The sequence below is a fragment of the Vespula pensylvanica genome, chromosome 1 (genome assembly GCF_014466175.1).
Source record: "Vespula pensylvanica isolate Volc-1 chromosome 1, ASM1446617v1, whole genome shotgun sequence".
Lineage (NCBI taxonomy): Eukaryota > Metazoa > Arthropoda > Insecta > Hymenoptera > Vespidae > Vespula > Vespula pensylvanica.
Window position 1 is genome coordinate 7,986,113 of NC_057685.1, and position 17,892 is coordinate 8,004,004.

Below are 17,892 nucleotides of genomic sequence, written 5' to 3' on the forward strand. Positions count from 1 at the left end.
GAAATATTTATATGATATTATATATTTATTGAATATTGTATGTGGGATTGTGTATAAAAACAGTTCAATGATTATTGTTAATTGATGATAATTTATAAAGACTAAAACGTTACAATGTACTGTAATATGCCAATGGAATAATATCTTAGAATATGGTTACCTGTCTTTCTCCTTTAATGAATAATATTGATTGTATAAAATATTAATATTGTATACAATTAGCTCCTAAACGTTTACTAAATAAATATAATCACTATAATGTTGAAAACTTGTATATCATTGATGATTAATAGTAAATTTATTACAATTTTTATTGCATAAGTAATATATATTACTTTCAAATTGTTCGACGATATTAATATGCAAAGTGATTGCAATATTTTATTAGATATAACTACACCCAAAATTTTTAAAATTATAATATTATACGAAGTATTTTTTATATTACCAAAACTTTTATAATAACCACATTATTATTAGGTACATAATCAACATTAAAGATTATCTATTATCTTAAATTGACAAAGAGAATGATGATTATCTATAAACATATACAGAGAATATTAAACTTGAAATAACAAACATATACTGTCACAACTATTTTCATAATATGACAATATATATAATATAAATGAAAATTAAAAAGCAAAAAAAAATATTACATATTTCACAGTCAATACAAATTTAGATAAGTCTGTATTATATAAAAAAAAAAAAAATTAGTATAATACTGCTACACTCGCTTTACTTACAATAAAGATAAATAATTTTGTTTTATTAATTCACATTAATTAATTTTATAAAGTTTTCAAACTTGCGTACGTAATAAAGTTTATTGACTTTTTTTATTTGATCTATAAAGGCAACGACTTAATGTTAAGTTAAAGTATCTATACTGGTTTCAGACACATTGAAATTATCAATTCAATTTATTATTAAATATTTTTTTACTAGAAAACCAGAAAAAGCAATATTTTTGTTACATAACACGAACGAAAATCTAATTCTCGATCTTTTTTTTTTTTTTATCGTATACTATTTGTACAATTTCAAAACACGCAAGATATAACTTAGTGAACTATAAATTATAATTTTACACTATTACTTATTAAGAATTAATGCATTAATATATATTCGATATAATTCTATAGTCATAATGTGATTTCAATGTGGATATAAATTAAAACTATTATAAGTAGGACTATACGTGTCAATGCAGCTCGAAAATAAAAATGTATTAACTTACATGTTCCGATGATTACTTGTGAACAATCAAGATAGAGATGAATATACGTACGAATATTATAAAATACCTATTCTAGAAAGCGTAACGTGTACGTATGTCTTCTAATTTTTTCGACACCTCAGACGGTGTTCTTTCAAGATCACTTGCAATACTTTTTTGTTTGGAAGGTTCGATCGAGTTGAATTGTTCACAAAGATCGCCATCTATAACGTTTTTCACAGGATAATAATATGATCTGAAAGAAAGGTGATCTCTTCCACAAAGTGGTGGATGTTCCGAACGCATATGCATCTCGAGATGTTGAAAGAAATCATGATCCTCATGACTGGTAAAAGGTACAAGTACTCCTACCGTGCCATTCAATGTCGTGTAAACTAAACTTTCAGAACCACCAGGGATAAGAGTAGCTTTTTGCAAAGACATAACAGTTTCACCAACATGGAAACATGCGACAGTATCAGCTTTTTGACTAGCGCCATTTAATAAACCTCTATCCCAAAGTGCTTTATTACCAGTCGGATCTTCGTCTACATCATCGTTAATACCACTAGCAAGTCGTATCTATGAAAAAAGTAACGTATTTGTTATAATGTTTACATTGGCTTTACAATTGTAACTTACCACTGCAATGTTTCCAAACTTATCAGCTGTAGCTACGGTATCGTAATCCAATACACAAGTTGCCGTGATCCATCTAGGATGTGTATCATCAGCGAAAACGATTAGTTGATTTTCTTGGCGTTTATATCTAACAGCATAAACTGATTCTTGTACATCACTGACATATATGCGTTGTCCGACAGCGTTGATAGAAACAACGGCATTTGGAATGTGTTTGTTTTCACACTTGCGTAATAATTTTTTTTTACCCATATCATAAAGGCGTAACATTCTGCCAACACCAACCAGTACTCGTCCTTGATATGGACAAATTGCTAACGGAACTTCATCCAAGACAGTCTTGTGTAATAACTCGACGCTCGTACATTCCGTATTTACTCTGAAGAAAAGAAAATATAATTTTCAGAAATGCGTTAGAATATAGAATAGTATAAAAAAAATGTATACTTGTGTATCAGCACTGCAGGAATATCATCAAAAAATACAGTTTTTGTACTTATCATCATGTGTATATATATATATTATTATTATTATTATATGTATATATGGTATATCCATACAAAATGAAATATTGAAAAGAGATTGTACTAACTTGTAAGTATAAAGGAAGCCTCCATTACTGACTCTAGGATTAAGTTGAAATTCTTTTGCAACCCCGACTATGAGGAATAATTGATCGCCTTGATTACTAAATTTAACCAAACCTAAACTGTAACAAAAAATAGTCACATATACAAAACTCTGTTCTTTTGTATTTAATAATAAATTTATAGTTTTATGAATGTAAGTTACCATAATGCGGCTAGATTTTGTTCTAATCTGTGTACTTCGAATGTATGTCCAGTTGTAGGTGCTATGATTCTTACTAGCGATGCCCAAAGACCAGGTCCTGCTCTTGGTGCACCAAAAACAGTTTCATTAGGTTCTTCCGACAGAAATGCTTCTGCCAATTCTCTGGCAACTGCAGCTTCTTCGGCACCTGCCGCTTCTTGCATTTCTTCTGCCATTTGTAACCTTCTTTGCTGTTTGGTTTCTTCTGTATATGCATTATGCTCAGTCTCTATGATTACTATATGCGCAGAATTTGTATGAATAGCAAATTTCCTTGGAGTATATTCTAATGGGAAACTGACTTGATTGAAAACTGCTCCCAATTTTTCTAGAGCCAAAATTCGAAGTGTATTTGTTGATATAGCAACGATACCCTCTGGACATTGTTCAGAACTAAAGCCAGAGGCAAACTCTAAACTTTCGTATGATAAGGGTGTCAAATGGAAACGATTCTGGTAATAATAGCTAAGCCATGACCTGCTGCTCATAGCCAGTACTGCTTGATTACCCTGCATTTTTATTCTAAATAGTTTCACAGGTCGAGATCCTAAATATCGAGTACGCGTATCTGCAAGATCTCCAGAAATAGGATCTAATACGGTCCTTAATAAAACACCATTTTGCAAACCTATGCAATAATATTAATGTTATAATTCTGTATTATTAAAATTACTTATAAAATCGTATTTTTTTAGAAAAATACTTTTACCTATATTTAAATAAAGGCTGAATTGTTGTGGTGTCGCATCCTCGGAATTATCAGTGTCTTTGACACCCATTTCTACGATACATAAACTTTCAGCTGCTGCAGGTAGAGCTTGCATACTTCTAGGTGCTAAACAATCTGATGGATCCAACGAAATAATTCTCACAGTGTTGTCTTGAAGACCAACAGCTAAAAACCATGAACGTTGTTCTCCAACGGCTACATTTCCGAGCGCCATGCACATTACTTCCGATGGCATCTTCTTTCTTTCTGTATATTCATTCAATTGACCAGTCTGCAAATTGATAAATTGCAATTAACGTTTACACTTTTATGTAAATTAAAAATGTCCACTTTTCGAAAGCCATATCGAATACAAATATACGATAATGGTGTTGAATAGAAAAGTGATATATTTTTCGCACAATCTACATCTCTGACGTATTTAAGACCATTCAAAGAGAACAATTTGTGCGTTTATATGAATATATTGCATATTAGAATTAATAATATACATACAGGATCCATTTCAAAGTAGACCAATTCTCCACCAGTAAGGGCTATTACCACTTGACGTTGATTCACTGCACACTTCACGATTGTTTTCTTACCCGGTGCTTTCCATTCATTCACACGCTTATCGGCTCTAATATGACGAATACCATCCGGATATACCTGCAAGAAATACAAAACTATCGTTTAGAATATATACAGAGTACGAAAATGATATTGTTTTTATAAATGTGTAAAATATGTGAATCTATCACTTTTTTAAACATTTATATTTTTGTTGGACATATAATACCAAGAACATTCAGTAATTATCTGAGTGTTCCAACAATGCCGTCAGTCCTAATTCTATTCTCGCACTAGAAAATGACGACCGGCACGTGGTAAACCAGGTGCCGGAGATACCGTAGTGCGGTTAAAAAATATTATTATTTACACTAATATCAAAAGTACCTACCTGTACCAAAGCATCTTCTCCCAAAGCTGAACAACTGAGCGTAGGTGTAGTGCCAAGAAAGCCTGAATCAGTCACTTCTTCAACAGTTTCTCCAATACTAAGCACAAGAGTAGCATTCACGAAGGACACTATGATGTATGCATCATATTCCTCTGTAATCAAAATCAAAAAGATAATCTAGATTATGAAATAAAATTATGTTACTGAATGAATATTGAAGCGATTAATGTCTTCAATCGTGGTTGTGCACGCTCTTCTTTTTGGCACACAAAGAGTGGATGGGCTATTGGAGCAAATCAACTCTCATCCGTGCCAGTTTCGAAGTCCTTACCTTTTGCTCATTCTGTGTTCTGTGGCTCAACCATTAGCGTGCAGGCAGCCTGTAAGAGAGAACTGGTGTTTGATAAGAGTGTATCAAGACACCAGGTTTATTAATATCGTTTACTTAAGTTTTTTTTCTTATTTACTTTTATTTACATTATCAAATTCGTAATACTAACGTTGATGTATCTGTCCTTTTTTCGTTCAAAGAAATTATTTATTTCTCATGATTCTACGTAAATTAATCGTAATCAATATTTCTATAACTATTCCAGTTATGATATCTATTCATATACATTTATTTTATATTATAAAAAATACATATAAAAATAAAAGAATAAATATAATATAAATTTTCACTTAATCTTATAACGTATATAAAATTATTAACGTAATTATAAATTAAAAAAATTATACTTCATAAATGAAGGAATCATAACTGAAAAAGTTAATAAAGAAAATAAAGTGCGTCTATATTTGAAAAGTGAAAATATAATCATAAAACCTATCATTGATACATAAGCAATAAATAGTAACATGCAAAGAAATTGTAAATCAATGTATTCATAGACTGACCATCAACTCTTCTTTTAACAGTCCACACTGCATTTGGGTTGCCAGGAAGTTCACTGACTGCCATTTCTGATACTTCTAAACCATGACGCAATACACGAAAAGTAGATCGCGGTCCTCTGCCACATGAAATGTATAATTGTGGAGTGTCTTCGTTTGCTAAATCAGCAACCTGAGAAATAAAAATGATATACAATTTATCAGACCATTCAAATAGCTATATTAATGAATATATGTAATTCCTAGGTTTCACTTCAATTTGCAAATACAAATTAAAGGCGACTAAGAATAACTTTTATTTTGCATCATTCCACAGAGAAGAGACAACTGTTATGTCACTCCTCTACTTAATGATGCGTATATAAATAATATAAAAAATTATTTATTAACCTGACAAGCCATAATTGGTGATAAACTGTCCATTTCATCTACTAATACTAGATTGCGAAGAGGTCTAGGTGCGAAGAAAAATGTGTCTCCTTCTTCTAAAGGCATTGCTGAACTAAATTCTGGTTCATCGTCATCATCTCCAAGATGAGCAATTTGATAAAGGTAACTAAAAAAGAATTAAATTCCCTATTATAGTATTTACTACAAACATTAGTTAAAAATATTTAAACCTAACAAGTTACTACTTACTGATTTCCAAATTCAGATGCAACAAATAAGAATCCTGTTTTTAATACACACATACTTGTTGCTACAGGTACAGTATCAAAATATTTCAATTTTATTTCAGTAACCATATCTTCATCAGTTTCCAAAGTAATTTTGAATATATCTCCTTGTTCAGTTTGTGCCAAAAAGAAGAACATACTTTTTGTTTTGTGCGTTGCAGAACATACAAATATCATGCCTCTTTCTGGATCATCAAGATCATTTCTTCTTCTTGGTATGGGACAACGAATATCATGCTGATCACCTAAATTCTTATAAGTTAAATAATTCTCGGAACAAATAAGCACACCACTGGGACCATCATTACCACCAGGTACAGACACTAAAAAATTAGCATGTTCTTCCAATGGTTCGCTATATTTACGAACAACATGATTCAAACCAAGATCAAGTTCATATAAAGTTAGTGTTTGTTGTGTTTTAACAGCTGCATCTCCTGTAGGATCACTGTCTGCTTCCTATAAATAAAAGATTATGTAATAAAACTATGGAACTTATATGGCCATTGCTACTGAGTTATCTTTAAAATAATACATATATGTACCTCATAATCAATTTCTAAACAAGCGAACATAGGGTTTTCAAAACCTACATCCACACCAACTGTATGGTATACCAAGGTATTACTTTTATGTGCTTCTAAAGGAGAAGAAATAGTGAGACGAGCTTCAGGATCTCTGTTCAAAATATACACAAGCTTTTGTTTTTCAATGGCACCTACAAAATTAATTGTATATTATTTTTCCTAATATTTAATTTTTCATTTAAAATTTTTATTTAAAGCACCATCATTAAAAATATTTGTAATCAATATCATTCAGTTGAAACACGGATTAAAGAAGTAATCATTTGATTATAACATGATATATATATAATGATTTAATTTATGAATCTCTATATTATATACCTATCATGACAGCTCTGCCTTTTGGATCTATTGCTAGATACTGTCCAGGAACAATTCGTCTACAACCACTTTTACCAAATGTTTCTTGATGTACTTTCTCAAAAATATTTTTGGCAGGAATATATTCTAAAATCACAATGCGTCCTGAATCAGAACCTATGACTATATAATCTTTTGTTCCGCCTGTAAGCCTAAAGGCCATTAATGATCTTATAATCCCAAAAACTTCAACGGTTAGTAATGTATGAACTTTTCCAGTATTAGGATCTGGTCTTAAAAGTTCTAAAGATTTTCCACGTGAAACAAGAATTTCCTGCATTTTGCTTCCAGAAAAGTTTCCATGCACAGCATGTGTAATGCCGGTGGCACGTTGTAATGTTAAGTTATAAAGAAACATCGTTCTGGTTGGTTTCTATCGAGATATATATTCAAAAGATTTAAATTTTCTTATATTTACAAAGAACCATACCAACTTCCCATTCTGAAACATTACGTACAATACAAGATATTATAGCAGTAATCATATTATATAATATATACAAAAATATATAAAATAATGTTGTAACTTGTGCATTTATTTCTTGCCTTTTGAAATAATAAATAAAAAAAAAAAAAAAAAAAAAAAAAATCTCAATATTGTTGACTTTTTACTACTAAAAAATTTATTGCAGCAAAATCTACTATAAAAGTTGTAAAAGTATATTGTATATATCTTACTTAGAATATTACTTCATTTAATTAACATTACGTTTATACTAATTTAATCCTTATCTTTGAAATTACTTCTAAATATATACGTAAATAAAATAGCATATATGTACAATAGTACATAAATAATAATATTTTACCTTTTATACAAAAATATACTGGAGGCATTTGTCGATGCTTCGAGATCTTTTTTATCTTAAATGTTCAATACCATACCGCTTCTTCGTAAGTTGTAACGGAAATAGAGTTATGCGAATGATTTTTGGACTCGATGTAGCATCAGACGCTTTTCTTCGTAGTGCCCTCTAGTTGATACAAATTATGATTACGTATTTCAAGCACTTCTAATACTAATTAAAGTATTGTTTAGCATAGCAATCATGATTTCTTCCAAATTTACCAAATTTACACACAAGTTATAAATATTAATATATCTCTATTTATATGTGAAACTATTATTTTTTATAGAATTTTCTAACAAAAGCTTACGTAGTAGTACTGTGATTGGTGGATTTTGTCACAACGTATCTATTAGTACATGCCTATTATCACAAAAGTAGTAGATGGCGCTAGATTTTCTTATAAAATTTGTGTATATTTATATATTGTGAATTATTATTTATATCTTATAAATTATTTATAATATATAATATTTATAATTATTATAATATAACTGTAATATAATTATTTACTTATGATATATAGTAACGATCTTAGAATAATCATTATAATAACTATTAACCTTCAAATTCATTTTCAAGACAATGCAACATTATTATTTTTATCCACAATCAACATTATAATCTAGTTTGTTTATATTAGGTCATTACATATGAAATATTCGATTTTATAATATAAATATAATCTGAGAAAAAGGATGTTTCATATATAACAATGTAATAAAATAAGTGCAAATAATTCTTTATTTCAGTATATGGATACATTTATGACTATAGATCAAATTATAAGATAATTTAACTTGTTCTTTTATTTTTATTAATCTTTCAAACTTTCTACAATGTTAATTTTTTGAGGCATATCATATAACAATCACTTTTGTATCATCTATTAACGTAATAATTTCTAACAGGGATTTGTGGTATTAAAAACTTAAAGAATAAGACATACATAAATATTATACACATATTTACTATCTTTTCCATACATAAAATGCGAAAGACCCTTTGTTATCTTGTGCATATAATTGTACATATAATGTATACAAGTTAGTACCTTCCTAACAAAAGACATTATTACAATGAAGAATGAATAAACTGATGCATATATTCACTGAATTAAAGAAGGCATTTTGTGCAGTTTCAGGAAGATGAATTAACATGCTCGAAGAAACTACTATGTGTCACAAAATGTATACATATGTTTTTAATTAGAATCGAAAATGCAAATTATGGAATGTTTTATGAATTTTTAAAATATATAAAACATTGTAAATGCAACAGATAACTATCAACTTTTACTTTATAACGTTCTTATACAACCTTAAATATATTCATATTAGCTCATCAAGATCTCTAAGCTTTTTACTCTCATTAAGACATAACATACTGCTGTTGCAGAGTATTTTTTATGTCACTAGACAGTAACTTTTTATCTAAATGAATGTGATATTGATTCCAAGGATCAGTGCTCTTATAGCAACAAAATAATTATAAAGAGCACAATTGTTGTTACAAGCATTGATGGACTCATTGTTTTCCTCTTATGACGATTGATCACGCGATGAAATAATTCAATTATATTGCTCTGGTAATACGTAAGAAATATCGTCCCATGGATGGCGATAAAGACCTTGTTTCAACCTCTTCTGATCCATGTAATGACCTAAAATTATCATGTAATTAATTAATCCTCATATCACGTATTACGTTTAATGTCGTAATAAAGGATCATTAACATTACCTATGAAACCTATACTTCTGCCAAGTACAAAAAGACTGTTTATAGCTCCAATTTCTATATATTCTTCAGCTTCTTCTCTCGTGAAACTTCCACTATTTCTTAACATATCAACAAATGCGCATGCTATGATACCATCCACATTAAGAATTAGATTAGGCTTTTTACTAGTAGTTATTTTTTCAACTTCCAATGCATATTCCACTAATGGTTTAGCTGGGAAATTCTCCAAAACAAATTCTTTTATAAGCTTCACGCGCATGTCTGGATTATTTATAGATTTTATACGGTGTCCAATACCCATTATAAGTTTGCCTTTTTTACGAGTATTATTTACAAATTCTTGAGGATGCAAACCAGCATCATAGGCTTCAGAGAACATACGTGCAGCTCCATCCAGAGCTCCACCAAAACGATCACCCTATTGTATTTAATAAAATTTATTATAAGGGATAACTATGCTTTTAGAACATTTATATTTTTTTATTGTTAATTATTATTATTACTTACTATAGTGAGGAGTCCAGAAACAAGAGAACTAACTAAATCTTTGCCTGCTCTGGCACATACAATAGTATTATGAGCACCTGAAACTGCTGGTCCATGATCCGCAGTTAACATGAGTGACATTTCAAGAAATTTACAATAAGTAGCGGGTAAGCAACGTTGGAACCACAAAAGAGAAACAACCCCACCGATTCCTACGTTTTGTTTCAGAACTTCTGTGACGGGCATACCAGCATATAGAAGTTCTTGACCACGTTCATCGCATATGGATGTCATAAATGACGCTGGTTTTCGTATTAAACCAAGTTCCTACATTAAGAAAAAAATTCGATGAAAAAGACAAATAACAAATATTTCTTGATTTTTTATTGCAACATAAAAAGAAGAAATTTTTTTACCCTGGCCCAATTGTAATCCATAGGTACTGTTGGTGGTGGAACCTCCGGTGCTGGAACGATCGTTCCATTCTTTACGAGTTCTTGATAAACGGTCTGGATGAGATCACCAAGGTTATCAAAACTATCAGGAACATAGGCACCAGCTGCCTTCAAAGCTGCATTTTTGGCCGACGCTGTTTCCACATTACTGTTGGCAATGGAACCGGCATGACCGAATTGTACTTCAGAAGTAAACATACTTGCACAAGTGCCAATACACCAAGCGATCAAGGGTTTTGTAATTTTCTTTGATTTAATTGCCTGACACACTTCGTATTCTTCTATGCCACCAACTTCACCGAGAAGTACAATGAGTTTAGCATCAGGATTATTTTGATAACGCATGATATGATCCATGAATGTGGTGCCTGGATATCGATCACCTCCAATCGCAACACCTTCCAAAACACCGTTGGAGGCTTTGGAAATTATATTGTTCAATTCATTAGACATACCACCGGAACGAGAAACATAGGCAACACTAAAAATAATATATATGTATATATATATGTATAATTTGTTTTAATTATATCGCGATAGATACATATGTCATTGTACGATATTAATAATTAAAATTACCTTCCAGGTCTGTACAATTTGCTATGAAGAATATTATCTGTCATACCGCCTGTATTGCCAATTTTGAAACAACCAGGTTTAACACCACCGACTGTAGCCGGCCCGATAATCGTTACATTTTTCTGTTGTGCCAAAAAAATTATTTTCCTAGTCATATTTTCAGGTATACCTTCCGCGATAATTGCGATTGTTCTAATTTGCGGAAATTGTAACGTTTCAACCGTACTATCGTATGCGGATCTTAAAGAGGCAAATGTTATCATAACGTCTGCATCGTTATGTTTCGACATCGCATCTTTCATTTGTTTGTACACGGGTATGAGAACCTGACAAAAAAGTAAACATATTTTTAAATTATTTAGAAAAGATAACAATCATTATATAATTAAAACATAGAATTGACAAAATAGCACGTAAAGCTTACTTCTTTGTGGCCCCAATAAAACTTCTGTTTATGGTCTCCCGTGAATGGATATACCATAGCAGCTACGGATGGTTCTGATCTTCGACAAACGAAGTCGAAATCTAACATAGTTTGGACGGCTCTGGTTTGCATACCCCAAATAATAGCTCTGGTTTTATTGTTAAATAATTGTTTCGGTTTTAAACCGTCTACAGTATCACTTGCTTTTAATTTTGTTTGTTCCGTGATAGGTGTAGACGAAGTACTTTTCGAAGGAGCAGAAGGTCCAACATCTTGACCAGAAGGTAACAAGAAATTTGCAGTTGAAAATTCTTGAGCCTCTGGATCTGGAATCGGTTTTTTCCCTAGAGCCATAGCGCATATAGCTGTCATATGCGTTTCTGGACCAAACACGTGAACTGGAATACCCAAACGTCTTCCAACTTCACGTATAATTCTACAAAGATAATTTTTTCAGCAAGTTCGAATGATCGAAAAAATTAAAAGTCGATCATATAGCAGATTGGTATCTACCTTAGGCCTTCTTGATAATTAGGCCCTGCTCTTCTTACGAATATTTTTATGTTATGTTCTACGAGTTTAGGCTGATATCCTTGAAGTGCCGATACGATTCCTTTAAACGTTGCAGCTACATTCGTAAAATTAGCAATTCCTCCACCAATTATTAACACCTTCCCTTCTGGACGTTTTTCCTTTGTCATTAGACTCAAAATAGTTTTAGCATATTCATATGTTTGTTGTTCTGTAGGCGCACCGGAATATTCTCCGTAATTTGCTAATTCATTGGCTGCACCCAAGTCACAAATCGTATCGGAATATATTACAGAAGCCCCTAAAAGATTTGAAATCTCAGTATAGTTCAGCAACGTATGAGAAGAATGAGAAAAGGGAACGACTTGACAATCACAATTTGGCTAGAATAAGCCGGATTAATCACTTAAATGACACTGCTGTACGCTTTTACTGACCACCGCCAGCAACCATTGTCCATATACGTCCACTTGGGTTTAAGATAGTTAATTTCAGACTAGCTCCGGATTTAGCATCCAAGTCTGCTATGTACGCCTCTTCAGGATATGCATCCCGTCCAAACGGAGGTGGATAGTCGATCTCGCCCCAATCTGGTTTGCATATAAAATCGGCGGCTGTATCTAATTTCGCAGCGAGATCCAATATATAAATTCCATTATTTGTTACTACTAATGGATTAATTTCTAAATAAGTAAAATATAAATTAACATAAAATTTATAGAGAGCTTCTATGAAAGTTGCAACCGTTCTGAAACAAAATATCAAAATGTTATCGTACTTTATAAATAAATTATTCGTTTGTTATTTATTTACGATCGAAGACACTTACTCTTGTTTCTCATCCGTCACGTTTACTAGTAATTCACTTATAAGCGTGGCTCGATCTGGTAATTCACTGTCCACCGGAATATCTAGTTTCAAAGCTTTAGAATCAACGTCCCCGATATCAACACCTCCTTCATGATGGAATAATATCGAATCGGCTTTCCGATGAGAATATATACACACGTAGTATTCCTCTGCCTGTGACATTAATTCACAAGTATGTCATATATTAAAGAGGAGTTCAAATCCAGATTTGATTGATCAATCAATCAAAGGATATATAAAATTCGATATGATATATAAAACTCACCGGTTTATGAGAAACAAAAGGCTCGATGATAAACGTCTTTAGCTTTCCCATTGCCTTTCCTACTTGCTGTTCCTTGTTCATTCGTTCGTCGATCCATTTCTTCACAGTATTTAAATCAGCATTGACTTTTATCAAACCTAGTTTTCCACGGCGTTTAATCAGCTGATCCGGTTTCACCACCAACTTCTCCGTTTTTAACCATGGATGATCAACAACGAGATCAGCCCAATTTGTCTTCTCTGTGACGGTCGCAAAACGTAATTTTACAGCTTGCGTACCCGAAGGAAACTTACGATTTATGAGGTCTTTTCCTGTTGCTTCGCGAATTGCTTTTGCCGACATGTCTTACTGATTTCTGTACATAAAAGTGAGTTTTGATTTTACTATATATACGAACTAATAAAAAATATTTTCATCGGTTTTACAAACTTGTGTAAGTAATATATTATTTTTTTTTTTTTTTTAGATAAAGATTAAACGAATCGACATTTTCAAAATGATGAAAGTCAATGATTCGATTTAAAAAAATTGAGAAGAAAATTCTTGATTTTCTAAAGCAGAAATAACACGTTGCAGAATAAAAAGTTGATAAACCACATCCCATGTGCGGGCCAATAAAACAATTCAAACTTACTATGTGTTCATACCTTTTTGTAGAAATAATATTTGTTTCAAATTATATTAAAACTAAGCGACATGTTTTTGCAAAATGTATATATATACACATGAGTATTTTTGTACAGTTTTCTTAATACTTTTTTACTTCTTCAAGGTTGCAAAAACGTTCATTAGTTAAACCGCAAGAAATATTACGAAAATCATGTGTATATTTTCCAAAAGAGATATTTTTTTCCGTTTTTTTTTTTTTTTAATACATTAATTTTTCTTTTCATAAGTAAAATGTTTTTAAGAAATGCATTTCTACACTTTAAATAGCTTTTTGTATAATTTGCGTTAATTTAATACAAATTTTTTAGTTTTTATATATCACTTTTTATATAATTGTTTATACACGATTTTTTTTGCATGGTACGCATCATGTAAAAATAGACCTAAGATACAAACATATATACGTGTCGTTAATTTTCGCAAGAAAACTTTATGTCACATTATTTAACATCGTTTTTCTTTAATACTTAATATAAAATTTTACAGTTGATTTTCTAAACGTTCAGTAAAAGTATGGACTTTTAAATTTTCTTTTTTGTCAAATAATAACATTGCAGCTTAAACAATTTTTCTATTTTCTTATGATACATTTTCAATTTATCAATTATCCAAAAATTTGTTTATCTAAATTATTTCGGATAATCAATTTTTTACTCTTGTTTATCTAATTAAACGACGGGATTTGCGCTCTCTTATCACACTTATCGTCCTTTCTTACGATTTTTTTTGGAAGTTATAGCAACTGGACCATTACTATCACAAGTTAAAATAATAACAAAATATAGTAATCGGTATCGTTATGTAACTTTTTATCTATAAAAACTTGCTTTAAAAACGAATCTAACTTTTATAACAAATTTTTTAATCATTGTTTTCATGTTAAATATTATTTACTTAGCTGAATGTTTAAAGCTATACAAAAAGAAAATAAGAAACGATTTCAATGTGTTTGACATATCATGTTTTCGTCATACATATACACTTTATAGCATTGATTATATTCTTTTTAGAATGAAACGGAAACGAAATGATCGATTCAAGTGAATATTTCCATAATGCAAAAGATGTATTCAAAATAGAGTCGTGTATTACGTGAGCAGGCTGATATTTATCTTTAAAGTGGAATATCTTAAGTTCAATGTTTCCAACGATATATGTAGATGCTACATCGAATATTTCACAAATCATACATATACACGTCAATACATATAAATGAAAGGTTTAATAAGTACATAAGAATAATGATGTATGGATTAACAGAATACTCGCGAAAGCTAACGAAGTTAGAAAAAGGTGACAAGGAAAAAAAGGGGAAAAAAAAAACCAAAAAGAACAAAATATATTTAAAGAATCGGTTGAAAGTCTAAAGTATGAATAATCAAGAAAAAAAAAGCCAACTCATGTTACTACGTTATTAATAGTACACATTTGACATTAAATGTAAACGTTAAAAGAAGAAATAAATGACCACGTGACGATAAAAATATGAAAATAAGGACAAATAATAAAAAATAAAAAGAACGAGTTGTACTGTTATTGAAATGAAGAAAGATAAAATAAAATGAAAAATATCTCGAAGAACACTCGCAACGACACTCACCCAAAGAACAATATTATAAATATTACGACCTTGCTACCGAAGCGTTATTAGTCCTCTATTATTTCTTTCCTTTCGCCGTGTTCTTTTCTTGAGATTTTTTGTTACATCGGCAGAGAATGTGAAAACGCGTTCAACTTAGCTGGTAGCTCATAACCGACTGAATGCGAGTCGCGCTTTAACTCAACCGAACGCGGTTTTTGTGCGGCGCCACTTTACTTACGCGTTATTTTCGATATTACGAAATATACGCTCCATTTTTTTAAAAAGATTATCCTATTTTTTTCTAGGTTTTTCTTCTTTCATGATTTGCTTCTCGTACAAAACGAATATATGTAAATATCTATAGATAACATTTCAAACGTGGAACATGCGACGGTATTTTTTTCACGTATATATATATATATATATATATATATATATATATATATATAGATTCTATATATACAGTTTCTATGTGTCGTTAATATCTGTTGATAACTATGAAAGAGACTATTAACATCGCATTTATTAACATCATATTTTTTGTAACAAGATAATTTAACTCTATATAAATTATTCAGAGATGATATAAGCAACCTGTTTCATAATTTTTTCGTATAATCATACGTGAAATTTGAAAAAAGCTTATATGGATAACTTTCAAAGTGACCGTATAATGGATTCGATATTTTTTCTCATATCTTTTTTTACTGTTAAAAATTACAATTGAAAATTGCTTAACTTTATACGTCAGAGATCCATTTTTGATAGTACCGGCAATGACACAAATTTGTCCGCGAGTTATTATGATATAAGTACCGTAAGACATCGTATGATGCGTCTACCATAATCTCTTATCGTTCTTTTGCAACGACAGCTAAGAGGATGACAACGACCTCGACCTTACGATCACATCGCTCAACCTGTATTTTCTCTTATATTCGTTTCTTTTTTTCAAAACCACTGCGAAACTATTATTTAGTTTATATTCACATTTCGTTCGAAATTTTGTCCATCGCACTTGTTAATTACGTAAATTAACAATGATGTAAAACAAGTATAATATGGTTATTATACCACAAAACAAATACAACGTATTTTGACACAAGATCGGAAGTGAGTCCTGCATTTTTCCTTTAATTATTTATCAGTTTTATACGTTTGTTTAAATATTTCTTACGAAAGAGAATTTATTCTACGAATAGAATAGTATAGTTCGGTATAACAGAATAGTCGAGTCCAAATTTAAAGAAAGAAACCTTGAAACTTTATAACTCATAATGTGCCATCGTAATTACTCATTCTCATTAGAATTTTGAACCAAATGGCTTTTTAATCCTCTACAACTTGACTTTTTTATTTGATAAAAAGGAAAAAAAAAAGATAACGTGAAATTCACAGCATAACTTATATTTAGCAAATCATAACCTTTCGATACGAACTAAGAAAAAATTTTGTAACGAAGAAAAAAATAATATTTTAAAAATAGATATATATGAACGTGTAATTTCAATATTATATGCCGTTATAAAGGGTTAATGAGACTCGGTCAGTCGGACATCAGTCAATAACTTTCACTCTAAAAATGTGTGCTCGTTCGTGATATCACAAACATGATTTCTCGTGAGAAATCCTTTTTTTTATACTCAAATACACTTCCGATCAATAGAGATATCCTTTAATTTTCCGCGTTTCGGTGATCAGAAAAAAAAATCCAAGAAATATCAACATGATTTAATATTCTATGTTATACGATGTTGGTGAGAAAAAGATAGAAAGAGAAAGAAAAGACAATGTATATAAGACATAAGGTCACGGGTGTTAATCCCATATTAATTAATGCGGGATAGTTTAATAGCAAGTTTCAATTTGCGATTACGTATTTTCTTTGCGTAATCGATAAATTCCTCCATAGTTCGATAATATTCTTGTTTAAAGAGAGAAAGGGAAAAAAATTAAATTCTTCTACTTGTAATTGTAAAATAGTATGAGAAAAAAATAAGAATAAATCTATTCGATTGGGTTCATTGCGAGAATAAATAATTTTTATGTAACAATATTGGAACAAGTTGGAACGATTGTACTCTTCGTATATACATTTTTATCTACTCGAAAAGAAAAGAAAGAAATATAAGAAGAGAAAAATAAAATGGACTTCTTAGAGAAGAAAAATGATTTGAAAGAGAGACTAGATATTGTGAAACTATTGATTTTAATATAGAAAAGAATACGATTTTTTAATCTCGTGTTAGATCTTATAATTTTACGATAAGTCACTCTTGGGTGTGTTAACATTTTTTTCATTTTTTCATCTATCTCGTGAATTCAAATGCAAGTACAAGAAACATTAAAATAAACATTATTATCGAAACTAGAAAGAGAATTTCTATTATCTAATCTATTGCTACTTTAACAGATCTAATTCTATTAGCTGAACTTTATTAATTTTTTTATATTTCTTAAATTGCATTTTATTTTCCCTTGTTACACACACACACATACAGACAGAGAGAGAGGAGAGAGAGAGAGAGAGAGAGAGAGAGAGAGAGAGAGAGA

At 30.6% G+C, this 17,892-nt stretch overlaps 2 protein-coding genes across 6 annotated transcripts in view; both read right to left on the reverse strand.

The window, feature by feature from the left end:
• Positions 1–6: 6 nt before the first annotated feature.
• Positions 7–7,979, reverse strand: LOC122637427 (splicing factor 3B subunit 3). Of its 3 annotated transcripts, XM_043829521.1 has the most exons (13): positions 7,699–7,974; positions 6,851–7,331; positions 6,488–6,660; positions 5,905–6,401; positions 5,656–5,821; positions 5,269–5,437; positions 4,372–4,523; positions 3,924–4,079; positions 3,408–3,699; positions 2,660–3,326; positions 2,460–2,576; positions 1,868–2,246; positions 7–1,807 (listed from the first exon to the last, which is right to left on the reverse strand). In XM_043829521.1, the coding sequence occupies exons 2-13, from the start codon at positions 7,245–7,247 to the stop codon at positions 1,319–1,321; spliced, it is 3,654 nt and encodes a 1,217-aa protein (XP_043685456.1). In that variant the 5' UTR covers positions 7,248–7,331; positions 7,699–7,974; the 3' UTR covers positions 7–1,318. The 3 variants fall into 3 exon arrangements, with proteins under 3 accessions (XP_043685456.1, XP_043685466.1, XP_043685475.1); XM_043829531.1 differs by lacking the exons at positions 7–1,807; positions 1,868–2,246; positions 2,460–2,576; ... (1 more) ...; positions 3,408–3,699; positions 3,924–4,079 and adding an exon at positions 4,703–4,764 and having other exon boundaries at positions 4,381–4,523; positions 7,699–7,979; XM_043829540.1 differs by lacking the exons at positions 7–1,807; positions 1,868–2,246; positions 2,460–2,576; ... (1 more) ...; positions 3,408–3,699; positions 3,924–4,079 and adding an exon at positions 4,703–4,751 and having other exon boundaries at positions 4,381–4,523; positions 7,699–7,978.
• Positions 7,980–8,687: 708 nt separating this feature from the next.
• Positions 8,688–17,892, reverse strand: part of LOC122637096 (ATP-citrate synthase) — an 11,875-nt gene continuing 2,670 nt past the window's right edge. Inside the window, exons 1-11 of one of the 3 annotated variants that reach the window (XM_043828992.1) lie at positions 15,358–15,536; positions 13,089–13,443; positions 12,783–12,976; positions 12,391–12,701; positions 11,936–12,254; positions 11,423–11,858; positions 10,999–11,324; positions 10,381–10,900; positions 9,986–10,291; positions 9,479–9,896; positions 8,688–9,400 (exon numbers count right to left, since the gene is read on the reverse strand). In XM_043828992.1, the coding sequence (XP_043684927.1) occupies positions 9,309–9,400; positions 9,479–9,896; positions 9,986–10,291; positions 10,381–10,900; positions 10,999–11,324; positions 11,423–11,858; positions 11,936–12,254; positions 12,391–12,701; positions 12,783–12,976; positions 13,089–13,430 (3,264 nt within the window). In that variant the 5' untranslated portion in view covers positions 13,431–13,443; positions 15,358–15,536 and the 3' untranslated portion in view covers positions 8,688–9,308. Of the gene's footprint in view, positions 9,401–9,478; positions 9,897–9,985; positions 10,292–10,380; positions 10,901–10,998; positions 11,325–11,422; positions 11,859–11,935; positions 12,255–12,390; positions 12,702–12,782; positions 12,977–13,088; positions 13,444–15,357; positions 15,537–17,892 lie in introns of those variants that run through there. The other 2 variants (XM_043829001.1, XM_043828984.1) reach the window with 2 other exon arrangements.